This window comes from Vidua macroura, chromosome 19 (genome assembly GCF_024509145.1).
Source record: "Vidua macroura isolate BioBank_ID:100142 chromosome 19, ASM2450914v1, whole genome shotgun sequence".
Classification (NCBI taxonomy): domain Eukaryota; kingdom Metazoa; phylum Chordata; class Aves; order Passeriformes; family Viduidae; genus Vidua; species Vidua macroura.
Window position 1 is genome coordinate 13,692,456 of NC_071589.1, and position 19,862 is coordinate 13,712,317.

General features: G+C 41.2%; 1 protein-coding gene across 1 annotated transcript in view; it reads right to left on the reverse strand.

The window, feature by feature from the left end:
• FASN (fatty acid synthase) overlaps positions 1-19,862 on the reverse strand; it is a 39,816-nt gene that overhangs the window by 8,031 nt on the left and 11,923 nt on the right. Inside the window, 27 exon segments of the mRNA XM_053995135.1 lie at positions 164-365; positions 702-925; positions 1,733-1,855; positions 1,996-2,115; positions 2,643-2,737; positions 2,739-2,790; positions 2,793-2,821; positions 3,315-3,465; positions 4,495-4,698; positions 5,034-5,188; positions 5,280-5,398; positions 5,594-5,758; positions 6,799-7,188; positions 7,340-7,650; positions 8,905-9,108; positions 9,337-9,516; positions 9,836-10,021; positions 10,120-10,200; positions 10,489-10,680; positions 11,031-11,206; positions 11,651-11,766; positions 13,289-13,492; positions 13,791-13,925; positions 14,329-14,423; positions 15,870-16,059; positions 16,885-17,072; positions 17,427-17,880. Coding sequence (XP_053851110.1) covers positions 164-365; positions 702-925; positions 1,733-1,855; positions 1,996-2,115; positions 2,643-2,737; positions 2,739-2,790; positions 2,793-2,821; positions 3,315-3,465; positions 4,495-4,698; positions 5,034-5,188; positions 5,280-5,398; positions 5,594-5,758; positions 6,799-7,188; positions 7,340-7,650; positions 8,905-9,108; positions 9,337-9,516; positions 9,836-10,021; positions 10,120-10,200; positions 10,489-10,680; positions 11,031-11,206; positions 11,651-11,766; positions 13,289-13,492; positions 13,791-13,925; positions 14,329-14,423; positions 15,870-16,059; positions 16,885-17,072; positions 17,427-17,880 — 4,741 coding nt within the window.

The following is a 19,862-nucleotide window of genomic DNA, read 5'->3' on the forward strand; positions in this document are numbered from 1 at the left end:
TTACAATAAAGGAGACAAGAGCTTGAAGTGAGATAATACAGGAAAGAAAAGAGATCAAGACATTATTAGTCACCAACAGGACACTTAAAAATGGAGAGAAACTACAAACTGAAGTCTGTTGAAAGGCAGTCATATTCCCTGTTTCCTTACAATTTTTGCTTACCAGTTCGTATGCCAGAACGAGACGTCAGTATAATTTTCTGTGCTCCTCTCTCAATTAGCCACTGTGCCAACTCCAGCCCAAATCCTCCTAGGCCCCCTGTGATGATGTAGGACTTCGTAGGTGGACAGGAGGTTCGGGAGATTGCAGAGATTTTAACTGGTTCAGACTTTCTTAAAGGATACTCCTTTTCCTCTTCTTGGATCTTCCCCCACAAAAAAAAAAAAACAAAAACAAAAAAAAAAAACCCAACCAAGAGCCAGAAACAACACACAGACACAAAAAAAAAAAAAAGGTAGTTAAAATTAGATAATCAGATACATAATGCATCTCTTATCTTTCCATGCTCCTCCAGTCAATGAGAAAGAACATTGTAGAGTCAGTGCCAGACTTGGCAGTTACAATTGTGACAGTGTCAGCAGTAAAAACTGACCCTGTGCTGCCCTACTCATAGAACTTCAACTCAAAATGGATCCAAATATCCAACAGTCACCAGAGGATGGCCAGAGGCATCAGAGAATCAAAACCATTATCACATTACCTTGATGATAACTTTGCCAATATGTTTTCCTTGTGCCATGAATCTGAAGGCAGCTTCTACCTCTTCTTTGTTGAAGACTGTACTCCTCAGAGGCTTTACTACACCGTCTCTTATGCCTTTCTTCAACAGCTCTGATACTACTTCCCACTCTTGGTTTCCCTCATCAAATATTGAATCTAGTAGGATCCCATGAAATGCTACGTTCTTGAGGAAGAGAGACATTCCTAGAAAAAGCAACTTGGTTATGACCTGATGCTGCTGACATTTCAAAATGGAGCCTACCCTCTGCTCCAGAAGCATTTCTGGGCAGCTTACAGGAGTAAAGCAGTCAGATGCTTGAATTCTTCATTTTCCAAACTCATTCTTGCATATATTCTCCAATACATAACATTACATTCTTCTCTTACAAGCAGACCAGTTTCACAGAAATGCCACTCCAAAAAATTGTGTGTTGAGAGGACAAGCTATATCATGGTCTGTCTGATATTAAAAAGGACATGTTTTTTCTCTTGTGACAGCTGAGTTAGAGTCACAGGGGAGCTAGAATCCTGCATACATCATGTCTATCTCCACAGGAGACTCTTCCTCATAGCAAGGTTTTCCAATATTATAGGACCTTTTACAATTTAATTATAATAAGGAAGCAGGCTGTCGACACTATATGCAGTCATTCTACAACAGGAGAACACTCATTTTTCACTGACACATCACCTTACAACATTCAAAAATTTTTCCCATCCAAGAGAAATCAGGGTTCTCTTGCCCTGTGCCCTCAAAACTGGTAGATTTAGCTGTTTGCTGCCTTAAGGGACAAGAGGCCTTGCAGAGGGGTCTGGATAGACTGGAACACTGGGCAATCATAAGCGATACAAAATTTAACAAATGTCAATTGTGCACCTGAGCCTCAGTAACACCAGACACAAGTATAAATTTTGGGGAGGCTGGAGAGCTGTCCTGCAGAAAAGGATACCTGGGGGTGCTGGGCAGCAGCTAAAACCCAATGAGAGGTGCTTCCCAAAGCCCCACCTTACCAAGCTGACTGTTGTTAGATAGATCAAATTTGCCTATTTCCAAGAAGCGCCCATGTCGAGCAAGACAACGCAAACTGGCTTGGAGCTTCTCTTCTGCCAAGGAATTTAACACGAGGTTGACACCTGCAGTGAAAGGAGAAACATCTACTTAACTCTGCTGAGAGCCTAACCCTGTCTTCTAGTGACTCATATTGTCTTTAGAATGCACAACTGATAATGTGGCTTAGCTGACAAAAAAAGGAAAAATATTTCTTGAACTTCACCTTTTCCGTTGGTAACTCGAAGTATATGTTGCTCAAAGGTAGTATCTCTCGAGCTGGAAAAGCTATTAGCATCTAGCTGTGGGAATCTTGCTTGGAGATACTTACGTTTCTCAGTGGAACCTGGAAGTAGAAGGCAGGTTGAAAGATGTCACTATTTTAATTTTTATGATGAAACAGCCCATTTTCCACTGCACATCTTTCTTCCAAGAACTGTAAGTCTGAGAAGCCATCTCCAAGCTTTCAGTCTCCCAGGATGTCAGACTAACTGGTTGCTACTGTTCATTTATGAGATAGAGCAAGGACCAGAAACAGATGAGAGCCTTGCAATGGACAGGCACTGGATTCATATTACTAAATGTAAAATGAGCAAGCCATGATCTTCTTCCAGTCTTTTGATTATATAGTGTACAGAGACATATAAATCTGACTGTCCTGTGGAATTTTCAAGCACAGAGTCAGTAGCTGTATTTACTATGTAACCAGCTCTCAGCCTGGAAATTAGATCAAAGCTACAGTAGATCACATTGGGGGGGAATAAGTATATACCTAAATAGGTATATATACTTATATAATATGTGTACACACACAAGCTTCCTCTATTAGCTATAATCTCTTTCTCCCCATGACTTTGGGCCCTCAGTACTCACCGACAGTAGCAAAGACACGGCAGCCCATGCTCAGGGCAATGGCAATGGCTGCTTGGCCCACACCTCCTGAGCCAGAGTGAATAAGGATACTCTCACCCTTCTTCATACCACCTCGAACCACCAAAGCATAATAAGCAGTGGCATAAACAACAGGCACTGAAGCTGCTTCTTCTAGAGTCCTAAAGAGCAAAGTGAAAGAGGTATCTTTAGCCTTGGGAAAAACTACTAAATTTTCCTGATGAAATTTGCCTTTCTGCAACAGAAAAGTTCCACTGCTGAGACAGATAAGAATGTGTAAGATAAGATGGATAAGAAAGTGTCAGTCATAGAGCAGACTACCACAGCTGCCAAACACAGCCAGTTTTCATTATTTTGCAAAAGTATTTCAGTAACTAACCAGTAACATAACCAACACTGATACCCCAGTGTATACTGAAACACGCAAAGCTAAAAAAAAAGATGAGAACCTTGTGCAAGCCACTGTACAAAAACTAGTGCTGAACTCCTGCAGTGAATCTAATCCAAAACCCTACAGTTGCTTGGGACACTATAGCCCTGTTAACATTTGCCAGAGGCAAATCTAGCCATTGTGCAGCACTCAGGTTTGATCAGGGCTGTCATCAGCCTCAGGCAGGAAGGCAAATCTTAACCAGAAAACAGAAGCTGACCTACCAGTTTTCAGGCACCTCCCACAGAAACTTTTTTTCACAGTCTACCACTGTGGCCAGCCCCTTTGCTGGCAGCAATCCCATCACTCTTCTTCCAGCCAGGTCCCGTCCTGAGAACTCCATGCCCAGCATGCATTGCTGCAAAGCCCAGTTACCTGAAAGAACATTAACACCTTTAAAAAAAAAAAAACAAAAAACAAAAAAACCAACCTCTTCTAAAATTCCTTTACTACAGCAGCAATCCCTGGAAGTCTAAACCTCTGGGATTTGTCTCTTCTGCAAACAGTTCATAAACTGTCATAGTTAATGACTCACTGCAAGAGCAACAGAAAAAGACTTGGTCTCATTAAATCAGAAGCATTTATCCTTGATGATATTGCTTTAGTTTCCAGTTTTCATCTGAGAAATTTCATTAAAACATCTTGTTTCAGAGGCAATTCTGTCCCTCAGAAAAAGAATGATACATAAACTAGAAAGATGATCACTGCAAAAATATACTGTGAAATATGAATTTTTGATAATTCATGTTTTAGGCAGACATTTATATCAGTCATAGAATCATAGAATTGTTTGTGTTGGAAGAGACCTTAAAGATCATATACTTCCAACCTTCTGCCGTGGACAGGGGCAACTTCCATTATGCCAGGTGGTTCAGTCAGGAAGGAGAACCCAGCCATACTCAAATCACTAAATTTTTACATGTTCCATCCCCTCTCTTTTAAATACGTATTTTAAAACCATTTCATACACATTACATTAATTCTTAACTTGCTATGAAGATAATGCCACTTCCATTTTGTAAACAGGCAATTACATCATTGTGCATTTTTCCTCTCTGAAATCCAAGCATGTCCAACGGCATGGCAGCATGAAACTTCAACATTCTCACCTTGGTATTTACCATGCCCATCTCTGGAACCTCCATCAAACTTTTTATCTCACACTTGGTATCTGTGCAATGTGGCAAGCAACATTTCTCAGAGCATGGTTTGTTAATTGTGCCATATTTTAAAAAATGGAACTGTAACTGGATGCAGAACTTGGGAACTTTTTGGTGTACAGCCATGTAGCAGGGCTGTACTTCCTTTTCAAAAGTATGCTTTCTGGCATACAATCTAGCATAACTAACAATCAAGAGATGAGTTCTAGAACAACAATATCCTTCTAGTGTAACTTTAACTCACCAGGGATAGCATCGGGAGAAAGCTTCCCTGTGGCCAGCATAATGTCCCGGAAGTTGAGAGATGCATAATAGACTTTGCAGAGCAAAACATTGGGATCAGCTGTGTGGAAGTGTCGAAGTGGGGAGACAATCCAGCGAAGAGATGAGAGATCTCCACGAGTTAGCACATTTACATAGGCATATTCTGTCAGCTCCTGAGGTTGTGCTGCAGAAGAAGGAACAGTAAGAACTTACACATATTAACAAAGGTACGTGCTCTCCAAAACGAGTAAATTCCTTTTGCAATTTCTACCTCCTCCTCCATTTGCTATCCAGAGAGCCCTTTCTTGCTTTGCAGTACTACTGATGCCCTAAATAGCCTATCCATCCTCCTGGCACCACAGTGTGCTACTGTTCACTTTGAGCTGAAGCAGAATTCAAAATTGTTCATTAAAAATAATAATAAAAGGTAACTGTAGGAACAATAGCTACTCATTTTCTATTCAAAGTTCATTCAGATTCAAGGCCTTGCAAGTGATCCTCAGCTCTCAAAGACTGTACCTTGCTGCAATAGAAGATGCCTGAAGGAGCCCCACTTTCCATCACGATACACATTCATCACCAGGTCCTTCTGAACAATCTTCTGCATCTCCAGGGAAGAAAGACTCGTGGGTGGGACAGCAGATGAAGGGTTCAAGTTGGAAATGAACACACACCTGAAGACAAGAGTTGTTTGTTTTGCTATAGGTCTGAAAAGAAGCTAACACAAATCGCTCCCAAATGCGACTCAAGGACACGCTTACGTACCTGATTCGGTGGCCTTCTGCTTCAAGGCGAAGGCAGTTCACCATTCCCAAAATTCCTGAGTTCGCACAACTGGTGGCAGTCAACCACACAGGCTTCTCTGATGGGTCAGCCAAGATCTCCTACAAAACAAACCCCAAACTGTTTTACTAGGAACTACAAAGAAAATAGCCCTCATATCCTTGGTAGTGATTAGTAACTTCTATTTTATTAAAAGTAACTGAACACACACAGTCTTCTTTTAACACTACTAAATATCTCATTTAGAAAGTATAATGATTTGGAAATTCAAATACCTAGGACACAGGAATTCTCACCTTTAAGGACTCAACCCACTTATAGTTCGTCTCATCTACTGGTAGAAAAATAGGTGTTTTGACAGGAACTTGCCGACGGCACAGGAAAATAACTGAGCCAAAGAATGACTTCTTCATGGCAACAAGATTCAGTGAAGCTTTGCTGAATAAGTTCTCCCACTGTGCCTGTCAAATCATGCAAAGCAACAAATTAACAGCAATGTCAAAAGTCAATTTTTCTTGACTTTTCTTGAAAACTTGTTCTGTATTATCTCAGTACAAATACATGTTTGATAACAGTGTTTTATCCACATCTAGACTACTCCTTCTTCCCTAAAGGATCTTCCAAAAGTGGCAGTACAAGTATCTCAAAGTCGTAGTTAGGGAACCAGTCTTAGCACACTAGCAGGTGTGCAAAAAACCTGACCATGAGACATGACCATGCCACCAAATTCCATAGTGTACTTGAATGTGTCTACCCTATGTCACATAAGCCCTGTATGCACAGACATGGGGAAAAGCATCCATATGCCTAAGTTACACTGAAATGGCATTTCAGAAAAATAAAAGAATGAAAATGCATGTATGGCATATCCAGAAACATGTAAGGATTACTGTCTGAATGAAATAAAAATTACTGCAGGCTCTCAGAAAAGCATTCATTTGCTTTTCATATGCCAGGCAGAGACCAGCAGAAGGTTTTTACAGCATGACCCCTTATATATCAAGGACGATGGGACAGTGTCTGTATCTAGAAAACTTTGAGAACTATCTAAGTCCTGCACACTCTTGCCTGGCTTGTATAATTTCCTTCAGAGAAGGTGCATTCAACAGACATGTATCTTCTCCCAGGGATTTGCTAATACCAGGCTATTGATACTAATGATAGATCTACGGTTTTTGTTATTAGTGCTAGTAGCATCTCAATGCCTTCTCTTTATCCCCCTGTTCACCGGGAAAGATGCAGAGCAAAGAACTTAATCTTTCTTCTCAAATCCCCTTGAAAAAATGTCTGCAGGAAGTGAAGGGATAGAATCCATGTAATTGCAAAATTCAAAATCCAACAACCCCACTCCAGAATTATAAACAAAACCCAAACTCTTGGAAGTGCTACTCAATGGAAAGGCATGCAAGCAATGTCTACTATACATTTACCATCAGGGCATTTGCAAGCAACAGACTCAGACTATCCATGGTGAAAGTATCTGTCCTTCCAAGAGGCTTACCTCACTTAGGAAGCTGTGTTTCTGCTGCAGATCTGGGCTTGTAAGGAAACTGACAATTTCTCCAAGAGTTTCTCCCTTAAGAAGAGTATGTAGCAAAACAAACCCTCCTTCTTTCACAGCAGCTGCCAAATTAGAGAGTATTTCAGTGGCATTCACTAAAACACTTGTCGAACAGTTGTATACCACCAGGTCAGCATCGGTCAGATTTCCAGAGGGAAGGCTAGATGGATCCCACTGGCTAGAGACAACACCAGCATCTTGTAGCTCTGTTTCAATAGCTGAAAGGTTTTCCAGGATGCAGTCAGTGGCAATGTAGTCAACCTGCAACAGGGGCTGAGCATTCAGAATACTTTTCACACGAGAGAACAGTTGTCCACTTCCTGCATTAGCCTTTGAGAGAAAGAAGAGGAAGGAAAAGCAAAAACCAAATAAAAACATGAGTGATATCCAGAATTAAAACTAGAACAACAGCAGTATGTAATTAGGTTACTGGAAGGCCTAGAAACACTAGCTACGGTCCCATCCCAGGCTTCCAGCTAACCTCTACTATCTTTATCCTATGACTGATCATGTTCTCCAATGCCACATCCAGGCAAGTCCTCAACTCTGCAGAAGCCAGCAATCCACTGAGAAGAGGGTCATTTTGGAAGTGCATTTTCTCTCGAAGCACAACTTGTTGCAGCTCAGAATGGAGGTTTCCATTCAGTTCCAGGCGGCAGATCTCAGCGAGGATATGCTGAAGGCCCTTCTGTGTGGATGAGGACCCTGTAGCAGCCACTGCAGTTTCTAGTCCAGGGATGACTAATTTGACCCCATGCACTGCCACCTTAGACTGTAAGTTCTTGATCAGACCTATAGAATAGAAGAGGAAATGAAAGGAAGAGTCAAGATTTTCCAAGAATTCTTTTCCTCTTTGCCTCCATTTGCTACACCAGCTGATCAGCACCACATATTACAGCATCCTATATCATTAGCCCACCCACACAGCTACAGTGAAGCCTCTTACATTCACATGATTATGTATTGTGCAGTAGTTGCCCCAAATTAGTAGACTTTGTAGCAAAACAAACTAAACCCCACAATTACCTGTAGTAAGACTGACTGAAAGAGGGTAACTAACAGAAAACTTCTGATTGATTTAGAGAACTGTGAAGGAAAATTTAAGTTTCTGCAGATACAAAAATACTAAAATGCCTTTTTGCTTTATAAACTGATGGGAAATGGTTAATCATGACTGAGGATCAGGAACTGGATTACAAAATAAAATATTCCCACCACAGCCTAGAAAAAATACCCTCTGGGGGCAGTATTTGGATGCTGCAGGGGAAAACTAAGGAGAAAAAAAAAAAGGGAAATCTTTAAAGTCTATTGCCAAATCTAAGGATGAGCATGAAGACACTTCACCAACACAGAATGAAAAAAATTACTCTCTCAAGATGAAGCAAAATTCACCACTAGAGTAAAAATTTTTTAAAAAAACCTTTTTTTCTCTTTGATGAAAAGGCACTTAAGGTGATTAGTTTAGTAGATGTCTCCTCATCAAAAACACTGTATTTAGCTACCAGTTTCACAACAGACTGAACTGCTCCTATTCTATTCTTGTGGCAAACAATTGCTTTGAATGTGTGCCTCACTAAATCATTTTCCCTGTTTGGATATGTGCCCACAATCAAATGGGAACAAGGAACAAATGGGAACCTTGCCTATCTTAGCAGTTCACAGGGAAAAACAAACCTTTTAACCAAAAGGTTACAAACTCACTTAAGTAATCTCCCCTGCCAGGGTCTAAAGCAACTAGGTTGGATTTCTCGTTAAAGATGATTTGTGTCTCTCTGCTTGCAGAAGGGGTTGTGCCATCTGACACCACATCTGACTGTTACAGAAGGAAAGATGTCCTTCTTCACGGCTTTTTACTCTTTCCCACATTCTAGAGATCTCAGGCAGAACTAGCTTTTAGCTTCCAGCAATTGTACAGAGAACCCTTGCTGAAGTCTTCTACAACACAGTATCTTGGATGTTCTGAAGGAGTATGAACAGCTTCTCGCAAGACACTTCTCTCAGGCTAGAAGATTCTCCTAGTATGACAAGAAAGCAATCCCACGCCACCTTTGCAGTGCTCCAGATAGGCATGAAGATGGGCACTTGAAGACAAACAGCTACTCTCAGTGTAGGGCACAAAGCAGAATTTTTCCAGGGTGGGAGGTATCTGTTCCTGTTGTCGTCGTGGTGCCACAGTAGCGTGAAGACCATTGATCTGAACACCTCCTGCTTTAAGGTTATCAAGACAGTGGTCCACAACAACTTCAAAAGCTGAAAGTCAGGAAAGAAATGTAAGTTGGAAAACAAAAAAATATTTTGCTCAAGGTGATTTGATGAACAGTGCTATGTCAGGCTCTTTCATAGAGAGGTTACAGAGTTGCAGAATAGCTTGGACACTAAGAGGGCCCCCCCATCGAAATTCATCCTACTACTTCAGAATTCACACATTCACCCAGTAGTCAAAGCAATCAGCAGAAGTTCAAGCCTGAGAGACATTACCTTCTATATTGTCCTGGTATTGGCACACCTGCTCACGATGCAGCACTGGATCAATACAGACCGAGCGAATCCTCGTGGGTAAGCGTAGACTGCGGCCAGCCTCAGGTAAGATCAGCATATGTAGCAGAGTGTCAAGGAAGGTCACCCAGTTCCCATTCCACAGAACTTTTCCTGCACTTGCTGCAGAAGAGGAAGAGAAAGCCTCACTATTTCATCATTCATCAGATGCTAGAATGTCACTGCTTATTAAATGCCAAGTTTGGTGTATGTACCCAGCTTCCCCTGTAAACTCCACCACACAGTTCTACATTGGAGAGAAAAACTTTCCCAATGCTCTTGGTTGTTCTCTCTTGTCACACAAAGTATAATTATCTCACAAGACACAGTCAGGTGAACTGTTAATTCCATTTGTATTAAAAGATCAAATAGTCATCATTACGATAGCCAGGCTCATTGTAAGGAAATTTTGAAAGGAAGGCTCTTTTGAAAGGAAATTCACCTTCACTGTTGCATTCTAGAACACCCTGGAAAGTTGGTCCATAATTATATCCACGCAGATGCAGCTCTTGGTAAACGTCTTCTTTCAAGAGTCCGGGCTTTGAGCTCCTGTCTACTTGAGTCCGAAAGCCATCTGGCTGGTTACAGAAATTCTTCTGAGCAGCGTTTTCTAGGACTGAAATCTTCCCTGAAGGGCACAGTAACACGAATAATGATCATTATAATTGTTCATAAAGAATGGATATTCTAAGACTGTATATATACACTTATACTTCCTTCACTTACCACTCACAGCCAGATTCCCATTTCCTGACACCTCAAAGCAGCGGGAAGCAGGCATGAGTCTTACTTCCAGCTGTACTGATCCTTCAAGAAACATTGAGGAAGACAGGACTGTGAGGTCATTTATTTCTACCATCCTGAAGCAGAACATTTTCTTTCACTATCTCTAGACTTACTGCTCACAGCATGTAATAAAAATGACCATAATGCATACTACTTGACTGTATGAATCCATTCCTTTGCTCAGTCGTGCTGCACTCCTCTTTAGTCCCTCTCCTGCATTCCTCCTCACTTTTCCGATGCATTCCTTTCCTCCCACTCCCTCCATCTTCACTACATAGTTGTGCAGTTATACCAGCACTCCTCACTCACCCTTTTTGGGAATGATAGTTGCCTGATGAATTGTGACATTCTCAAACATAACAGCTATTTCCTCCATGGCCACACCAAGAGACCGTGCCAGTGTTCGCCAAGCCAGCACAAGGTACCCAGTTGCAGGGTACAAAACTCTGCCATCAATGCAGTGACCAATCAAGTAGTGGTCAGGGGAGTCAGGACTCACATCTGTCAAAGAATAAAGAGCAGAATAAAAAGAATAAAAACACTCTAATAGAGAGGTTTTTCCTCCTCAATATCTACAAGAGGCTCTAGTTTCTCCAACTATCCTGCCTGACAACATGCAGCTCTTAGAATTACTGTTAGTCTAAAGCAACAGAGGTTCCTGGTTTTTCATGTTCTCTCATCCCATTTCAGAAACAGATACAGGTTTTTGTCAATCCAAACCAAATATTTAAGCTTCAGAGGATGGCTTCCAGGATGCTGTTTTGAGTATTCTTTTCTTAGTTTTAGAAAAGGAAACACAGGTAAAGCAGGAAAGTGACAAACAAATAATAAAACCCAAACAAGCAACACACCAATATTGTAGACTGAAGCAGATGCAGAGCCTTTGGAACCTGCTGGAAAGTCTTCAGCTTTCGGAACGTCCCAGTCCTGACTGTGGTCCCATTTGATGTATGGAGAAATAAGGGGTGTTCCCACAGGGACAGGGTATTCCACAGAGGGGAACAAGTTATTTCCAAGAACATTTATCCTAAAAAGACAAAAATAATCAAGACAGTGGGGGAAGGGATGGGAAAAAAAAGTAAGGAAAAAAATTGGTTATAATACTTCAGAGGTCAGACAGTAATTGGTCTCAGACTCCATGTCTGAGATGTACCATGAACACTTACTGCAGCCAAATTTGTAATTAACAGTCTATAAGATGCAAAATTTATTTCCAGAAGCTAGTGCCAGGTTCCTAGGCCTTTAAAATGGGACTTCTCATTAAAAGGCACCTTCCTTGCCCAAGCAGTCTCTAACCCACAGGAACACTTCACAAGTGAGCATACTAAGTATGTAAAGCACAAATGTACATCCCATTTATTTCAAGGTTTCTTGAAGGAGTGTTTGAATCCATGTGAAGACATGCATATTAGAGAAGAGACCTGAATTCCCTTCTGTTATCCCACTCACCCTCCTCCCCTCTTCTCCTTACCCAGTTAAATGAATCTTTCCAATGTGTGTTAAGAAGAACTCCAAATTATTTTTGTGATCTTTCTTCATCAAAGGCAGAATGGTGCAAGTTGGTTTCAAAGTTCTCTTCAAGATAGCCTGGTCAAGCAGAATCCATAAATCACTGGTGGAAGGCATCACTTACTACTTTGTCTCTGAATTTTTGTCTTTAGGTCTCAAACTACTTATGTATCTGTGCTAGCTGCTGGCACATACACCACTTTAACAGGGAAGAGTACCCTTCCAGCAACCCAAGCTGTTGCACATCTAATAAAACAGAACCTACAGAATATTAATGTAATTCTGCCAAAACACAAATATCCCTTTCCCAAGCAGACTGTGAAGTGAAATCAAAACCTGCACTTGAAGAACTGCTAAGTCACTTTCTCATGCCTCCCACTTGCACACACTCCCTTGCCAGGAAAAGCACCTTATAATCTGAAATATCCTACAGCATTTCTCAAGCAAAAGCTATTAGACCAAAAAACTCAGCTTTGAACACCTGACCCAATTTTTATCTTCTCTTCAAGCTGATTATGTGGTCTTTATATGAGAAAAGAAAGGAATGGAAGACAAAATCAAGATACTCTCAAACCCAGACAATGAGGTCTTAGTCACTTGCATTAGAGTCCAAAATTGCTCAATGATTTCAACATGAGGCATATAATCTCTATCGAAAAAATATATGCCCAGATTAAAAACTACTCTTGATTCTCCCTTCAAGTCACTTTCAAAGCATAAGACCAACATGATATAGTAAAAATACACTGGATTGAAACTCAGAAGCACTGTGTAACTATTAATCTTGAGTAACTACTATTCTTCCTAAGACTTCTCCTCTTGCATGCCACTGACCAAATAAAAAAGACCAGCCCTAGAGACTTAAGGGACAGAGACAAGACCACACCACTGATCCTGAGAAGCAAGTATTTCCCAATGCACCTCATGTTCTGCATTCTCTACTATGAAGTTAATTCCATGAGAATCAATTTTTATAGGGCAGGGAGAAAAGAATAACGACCTCATCTCATTAGAGAAAGGAGTTTAAGAAGAAAGTAAGTTCCTGTGGTCTCAGACTACTTGATCTAGGAGAAGAGGGGAAAACACCACTGCTATCCACCACCTTTTAAGACAAAACTTCTACCCAAATTCAGAGTACAGATGGTAAAATATGTTTTTCATAGAGAAGGCCTGTTAAGTTTTTGCATGTCTCACTCCACCATAATTTTTGCACACACTCTCCATTAGATCCAAACCATGAAATGCTTTCCTTACTCATTATGCAGTTCAGAAAGCTGGCTATCAGTTATCAAGTGCATAGGAACAAATAGCAGCAGCAATGTGAATGTCTGCGTGAGGAAGTGGTAGTGTGTTAGGGATTTTTTATTTTTAGTATTAACATACACCACCCCCTAAAAAACCACTCAGAAACAAAGAAAAAAACTAACATTAAAACTGGGAAAAGCTCAGAAGTACTGAAGGAAGCAAAGGCTCTCAGAACTAGGGAAAAAGAATAAAAAAAAAAAAAAAGCAGTCTTCCCTAGTCATCAGACCCTCAAACTCCTTTTAACAGCACAATACTATCAATACAGTGTCATACTGAAACAATCGAATACGATACCTGTAAAAGAGCATGTGGAGCAATCTCTACTACAACGGCATTCTCTGGAACATGCTTCAGACCTTCGTGGAACAGGACTGGATTCACAAGGTTGTTCACATGGTACTCTGCAGAGGAATTCCTAGCCAGATCACCTTGCCACTGAGATTCAGGGATAGATGTACTGATCCATCGTGCCGAGCGAGGTTTAGGGTTTGGAATGACCTACAGACAGTCAAGAAAGAAGGACAGGAGAAAGAGTTAAAAGCCATAGAGAGCAATAGGATTGGCCAAAGCAAGCAGTTCCTCCTTTTCGCACATCATTTCTCCCAGGTTGATTGCTCAGGACGTCCTCCTGCTCCAGACCAAGTGATTTCAAACATTACATCTCACAGAGGTCTACATGCTCTTCAAGAGATTTTCTCTTCCTTCTCAAAAAGGAGTCCCCTTAAGCTCAACATAACCTACAGGCAACCTAGGTGTCAGAGCATAAGCCATGCAAGCCACGGTTTGGCAACATTACCTTTCTCAGAGCATTCAACAGTGCTGGTGCAATAGATGCCATGTAATGGGAGTGAAATGCAACGCCAGCACTGCGCACCTCCTTTGCAAACACACCATCTTTCTTCAGTTTGGCTACAAAGTCATTCACAGAGTCCTAAGAAGAGAAATGTAAGCGAACTAAGAGAGAAGCTCACAAAATACTTGGTATCTGTACAAGCCACAGTAGTCCCTCCATACCCTTCATCAGTTGCCATTTAAGGGGAGCCACAGCAGTGATGAGGTTACTGCCCTTCTCAGTCTTATAATTTATCATCCTCTATGCCCATGGATATAAGAGATTTTATTACTAGCTTACTGAAGCATTAATATCACTTCCTCTCACAGAATATTTGAGTGTGTAAGTTTATACAAGTTTATATTATGTCCACTCCACCACTTCAATCCAGCTCCCCTTTCCAAGTAGCTGAACTCTAAGTAAGCTTCATGCTTTCTTCAAACTTGAACTTCGCAGATCCTACTCACAATCCCAGTACACACTGTATCAGTTCCGTGCTCACCAGAGGCCCCGAAATAGTGACAGTGTCCTCAGAGTTGTGACAGGCTGGTACCACATTTGGAGGACAGCGTTGTTTACATTCCTCCCATGTCAGACCTGCAGAAGAAGACCACAGGACAACAAAAGTGTTTCTAGCTATGAGCCTCATAAGAGGAGGAAATCTTAACTGCACAGTCGCTGTGCTCAATTCAGCACTTTGCAAAACTGGGAGGTACTGACGGGCACCTCCCTCTCCCCTCCAAAGCAATTCTGCAAAAGCTAAGAATATTTACCCTAGAGCTTTACCATGACATTTATCACAGTTAAGCTGAACACAAGGCCAAATCTTTGCACCATCCCATTAATGAATGAGGTGGGGGTAACCCCCGCACTTTCAAAGAAGCTACAGAAGTGGTTGTTTAGTCTCATGTTGCCATTAGTTTCTTGGAGCCAAGCCCATGCACTCTCTCCCCTGCTCTAGCTTGGATTGCTGAGAGACACAAAATATTCATACAAATCAGTAACTCTAGTGGCATGCCAGGTTAACATACAAAGCATCTGGTCATACATTACACAGATACAAGTCACAGGAAGAACTTGAACTCAACATCAGATTATCAAAAACATACTATATGCAGCTTTCCAAGTTCTATGATAGGAGTGTCATTTATTTAATCTCAAGGGGAAAAAAAGCTAAATTAGGTAGGTAGTCCTTTGGAGCATTACCTAAATTAAGAAATCTGAGATTATAACAAGTGTTCTAATCCAATAGACTGCATTATACCTGCAACAACTTTTCTTCGAAGTGTTTCAGGTTTTAATTGACCACTGCATCCAATAAGAAACAGAACAACAGTGCTACCAAGAATAATTTTACTTTTAAACATGTAAGTCACTATAAAGTTACACTACAAAGCAAAACTGCTAGGTCCAAAATTTTACCCGACAGTGGGCAAAACTATATGACTTACACAAACACAAAGTAAAGCTTGCTCAGAAGAAATCTTACTCCCAAGTGCTATTAGGCTGTAGCAAATTCATTAGGCAGCTGCCCACTACATCATAGTGGCTTACTGTTTTCACATCTCATTACTCCTGCAGACAATCAGAAGTCTCTTTTTGAACAAAATTACAAAAAAAAAAAGAAAATAAAAAAAAAACAAAAAAAACCAAACAAACAAAAAAAAACCCCATATATACACACATCTGTGTGTGTATGATATCTATCAAGAGCCAAAAAACTCAGTGCTTTACATTTTCACCTTGTTTCAAGGTATTATTTATGAGGCCTGTCATTCGTCACCTGACAATAAATCCCTCAATTTCCACTTAAATTTTGGGATGGTTACCAAAATCCTGATGTATTCCACAGCAGAGATCACTACCATTTTATCCACTTAAATATTTAAGAACCTGTTCTACATCAGAAGAAAACAAAGAAGAGGTAACAGTGGCCAAGATTTTACAGACATGAGAGTTTCAGAGACCAATTTTATCCCAATGGCATACAACAGAGATCAGATACACATTCCTGAATCACTCTTTTGGTAAGGGTATACCTACCAACAGCAGCCATTCCTCCAGGCGGCAGTTTGGCCTCTTTAACGCATCGTCCCCGCCAATAAGCGGCAAGAATGGCTTCTTCATGACTTAAGGAGTTGTCTGCATAGCCACAAGCTAGTTCTCCCACTGAGTGGCCCAAAATGCCATCGGGTTGCAGACCTGCAGCCTTCAGCATATCAATCTGAGCAATCTGCAAGCAGAAGTAAAATTACTGATTCCACGCCAGAGTAAGCAGGTGTCAGGCTTCAAAGGTACATAGCAGTAGCAAGTACATAATAAACTTTTTGGTACAGACATTCTTGGCCTCACTGCTTTTTTTCCCCCCACAACTACAGCTCCATCCTCCTTTCAAAGCAATCCCAAGAATCATCATGCAACTCCAGTATTGTCTGAGCCTCTTCACAATCTAATTTTCTACTAAGAAAATATTTCCAACAACATGAAGCTGCCAAGAATGTGTCTGTACAAAATAAGAGGCTAAGACCAGCTTTCCAGACCACTTTAAAAGCTTGGCCTCTAGTTTATTAAGAAACCATGAATACCATATTGACACTCAGAATCATGAAGAGGCTTCATTCAGCTGGACTTAGATCATTTGCAGAACAAATTTTAGAAGACATTAAATGGAACCTTGCTCCTTGGCACAAGCATTTGCCTAAAACTTAAAGACATTCCTAAAGCTCTTAATGGAAGAAACTGCGCCACATATCCACACGAATACACATGCAAATCGGTTCAGACCAATATTAGTCCAAACATCTTGTAAGAAAAAAAGCAGTGAGGCCAAGAATGCCCGTACCAAAAAGTTTGTTATGTACTTGGAAGTAGCAAAGCCCCAACTTTTAAGGGCACAACTCACTCCCTCCTCTCAGAGAGATATTTCCAACAGCTGCCACTTGCTGATTACACAAAACAAGCTTCCATTAATTGGTATAAAGTGTTACCAGCCAAACAGATACATTAGCTTATGTAGATTGAGTCCACTACCCCCCTCCACTAGCCCATTGCGACTTGCCTGAATAGCAGCTAATCCAACAAATGCATGAACAGTGTCATCAAAAGTGTTCTCATTTGCTTGCAGCAGCAGGTCTGAGACCTTAAGGCCTGTGTTCTTCAAAGCCTCATCTGAACGCAATATAGACTGGCGAAACACATCCAACTTCATAAGGCTCAGGCCCATGCCTTTCCACTGTGTTCCCATGCCTGCAGGATACGCAAGGAGAAAGTGAGCTTTTAGTAATACTCTGAAACAGGAGTAGACACAACACACTTCTGGCAGTTGAAGAATTCTAACCAAGAGCAGAACATTGTACATTTCTTACATTCTTTAAACTGGGCACTGCTTGTTATTTGCTGGGCTTTGCTATAATCAGAAGACAGTTAAGTTGGAAGGTTTTGATAAAATACAGAAAACACAAGACTCCTAGACATGTCACAGAGTTGCAAAATATTTCCTCATGCTACACTGCAAAATAACACTAGAGCACAGAATACAATTGTTCAAGCCCCAGATCTAAAGAGGAATAGAAAAGCCTGGACTCAATGCTGCACACCTACCTGAGCATATGTACCAGAGTGGTCTACCAGATCCTTGAACTTGCTGAATCTCTTTTATGTCACTTTCAGTGCCAACCAGTGTGTAGCCCCTGTAGGGCATGGAGGACACTGCAGAGATATCGTTGAGCAGGCTTACAAATGGGCTGCATTCTCCATGTTTTCTGCTCTCTTGAATTAGTGTTTCCACAGCTTCCTGGGTTCTGCCAGAAATCTGAATCAGCCTTGGCAAGTTACTAGTCTCCAGAGGTTGGCATTTGCTCTTATTTGGCCTCAGAATGACATGAGCATTAGCACCCCCGAAACCAAAAGAGCTGATACCGATAAGGCCGCCTTTCACTGGTGTTGGTTTACAAACTACCTTCAGAGAGCCATCTTGTAAGGCAGGAATATCTGGATTTGGGGTATTGAAATGAAGATTTGGAGCCCACAGCCCATGTTCCAGAGAGAGAATGACCTGAAAGAAAAAAGAGTGTTCTGTGCTCCACATTGTCTCATGACAAACATTCTTTTGTTGTTATTATTTTACTACAAATGACCATGTAGCATATTCTGAAGCAGTTCTCTATGTTTGGATAAAGGAACATTTCAGAGAATAGTATTATTGATGTTACTGAGGTAGCAACTGCATCACCTAGGCAAATTTTCAGACCAGGCAGGAAGTCAGCAGGGAAGTTGAGCGTAGTAGCATGAAGTTTAGCTTCCAGTCTCTTTCTAACTGGCAAGCCACGCAGTCTTGCTGGAAGAGCAGCCTAGGTACTAAGACTATCACATCATCTAGTTCCCCTTTCAGATCTCACCCCTTTATCACATTCCACTTCATCCCTCCCCAGTCACACACAGTCACAAATCCTCTTCCTTACTGCAACAAAATGCTCCTATTTCTTGCTTTGCTGCAAAAGAATCAAGCTGAAGCACTGGTAAAGAAGTCTGCTTCCTGCTTTACACCATTTTTTGTCTTGATTCAAAAAAGCAGAAACAGCAGACTGGGCAGAACTGGCAGAGCCAAAGGAAAGTACTGAAACAATGTGAGGAACAAAATATCTCTGCCAAAAAAAGCAAGAGCTCCCTTCTCTCAGTAGCTTCTCTCTACATACAGCTCATGACACCAAGCCCACATTCGTCTGTGGAACAAGCCCAGCAAATTGCAGGCAACAAGGTCAGCTGCAAACACAGTGTGCCCTGTATGTTCAACAGTTCCTTCATCACCCCAGAATGGTCAGAGAGACATACTCTTTCGAGTCGATTATCAGACATGGCAGCTTACCTGGGAGAACAGCCAGTATAAATAAACTTCAACTCACAGTCAACATGCTTAAAGCTGTAGTGTAAGGATTTTCATGCATACTGTCCTACATCTACAATACTATGCACTTTGAATGTTCTGCTGCTGTACACTGATACACATTGTACTTTACGTTTGCCATGGTTTCTACCTAGGTTTGAGAGCACAGTACAGCGAGCATACTACCAGTGCCACCAAAAAGCTTTGTCTTTGCTGCAAAACAAGTGATTAGACAGACTGAGTAATTCAAAGATGCGAGTTTTCCCTTCCTTATCAGAATTTGACTGAAGAGGCCTTGGCAAGCCTTAGTTTCGTTCCTACCTATCCATATAATTAATGGATTCTCTTCAAGTCTGAAATCTGATACTTTCAAGATTGAATTTCCTGTTACCTCACATAGCAGCATTTTATGGAATTCTAGAAGAAAACACACAAACTGCAGACATACTTAGACAGTTACTGTCTAAGAAACGCTGGGTTTGGTGTAGAGGTGGGGGCAACACTACCTCAAAGTTATGATAATCCTGATGGATTACAGAACCACACTAAACAAACTGTTACATGCAACACAATATGGACTGAGAAGCTTTTTTTATGACTAAGATATTATTCTTTCTATGAAGAATGTGTCAGTCAGAGATAAAGGCACTAAAAAACCTTAAACTTTTCTCTACAGAGAGATGGATACTGCTATTGCCATGCAGGTGAGGCTACTACACAGTGAGTTGTATTTGGGTTACAAGCAACCACTTTGAAGAGTCTGAAATTCTAGCAGTGGCAGTGTACGTGACTTTGGTTTGCAGGGTTCTATGGTAATAGGCTTACAAGCAAGTGTGAACATTAGCTAGCTCTCTGCTAAGCAGTTTAGCAGCCAGAGCCAATAGACGACTGTCTGCCTACAGCAGTAGTTAGCAAGCTGGTTGCTAAGACAGACAGTTATTCATGCTGGTAGCCTCATCCCAGAGAACTCACCTGGCTTCCTGCCATCCTAAGAGAGAAGAGGAAGAGATGATACATCCCTGACAGAAAGCCAGAAGATCAGCTGCTCTTTTGGCACTGAAAGCCCACACTGCCTCTCATCTTTGGTCACTGTCAACTACTCCAAAATCCCTATACATGTATGTGCCTCAAACCCAAACGACTTGCAGCAGAGT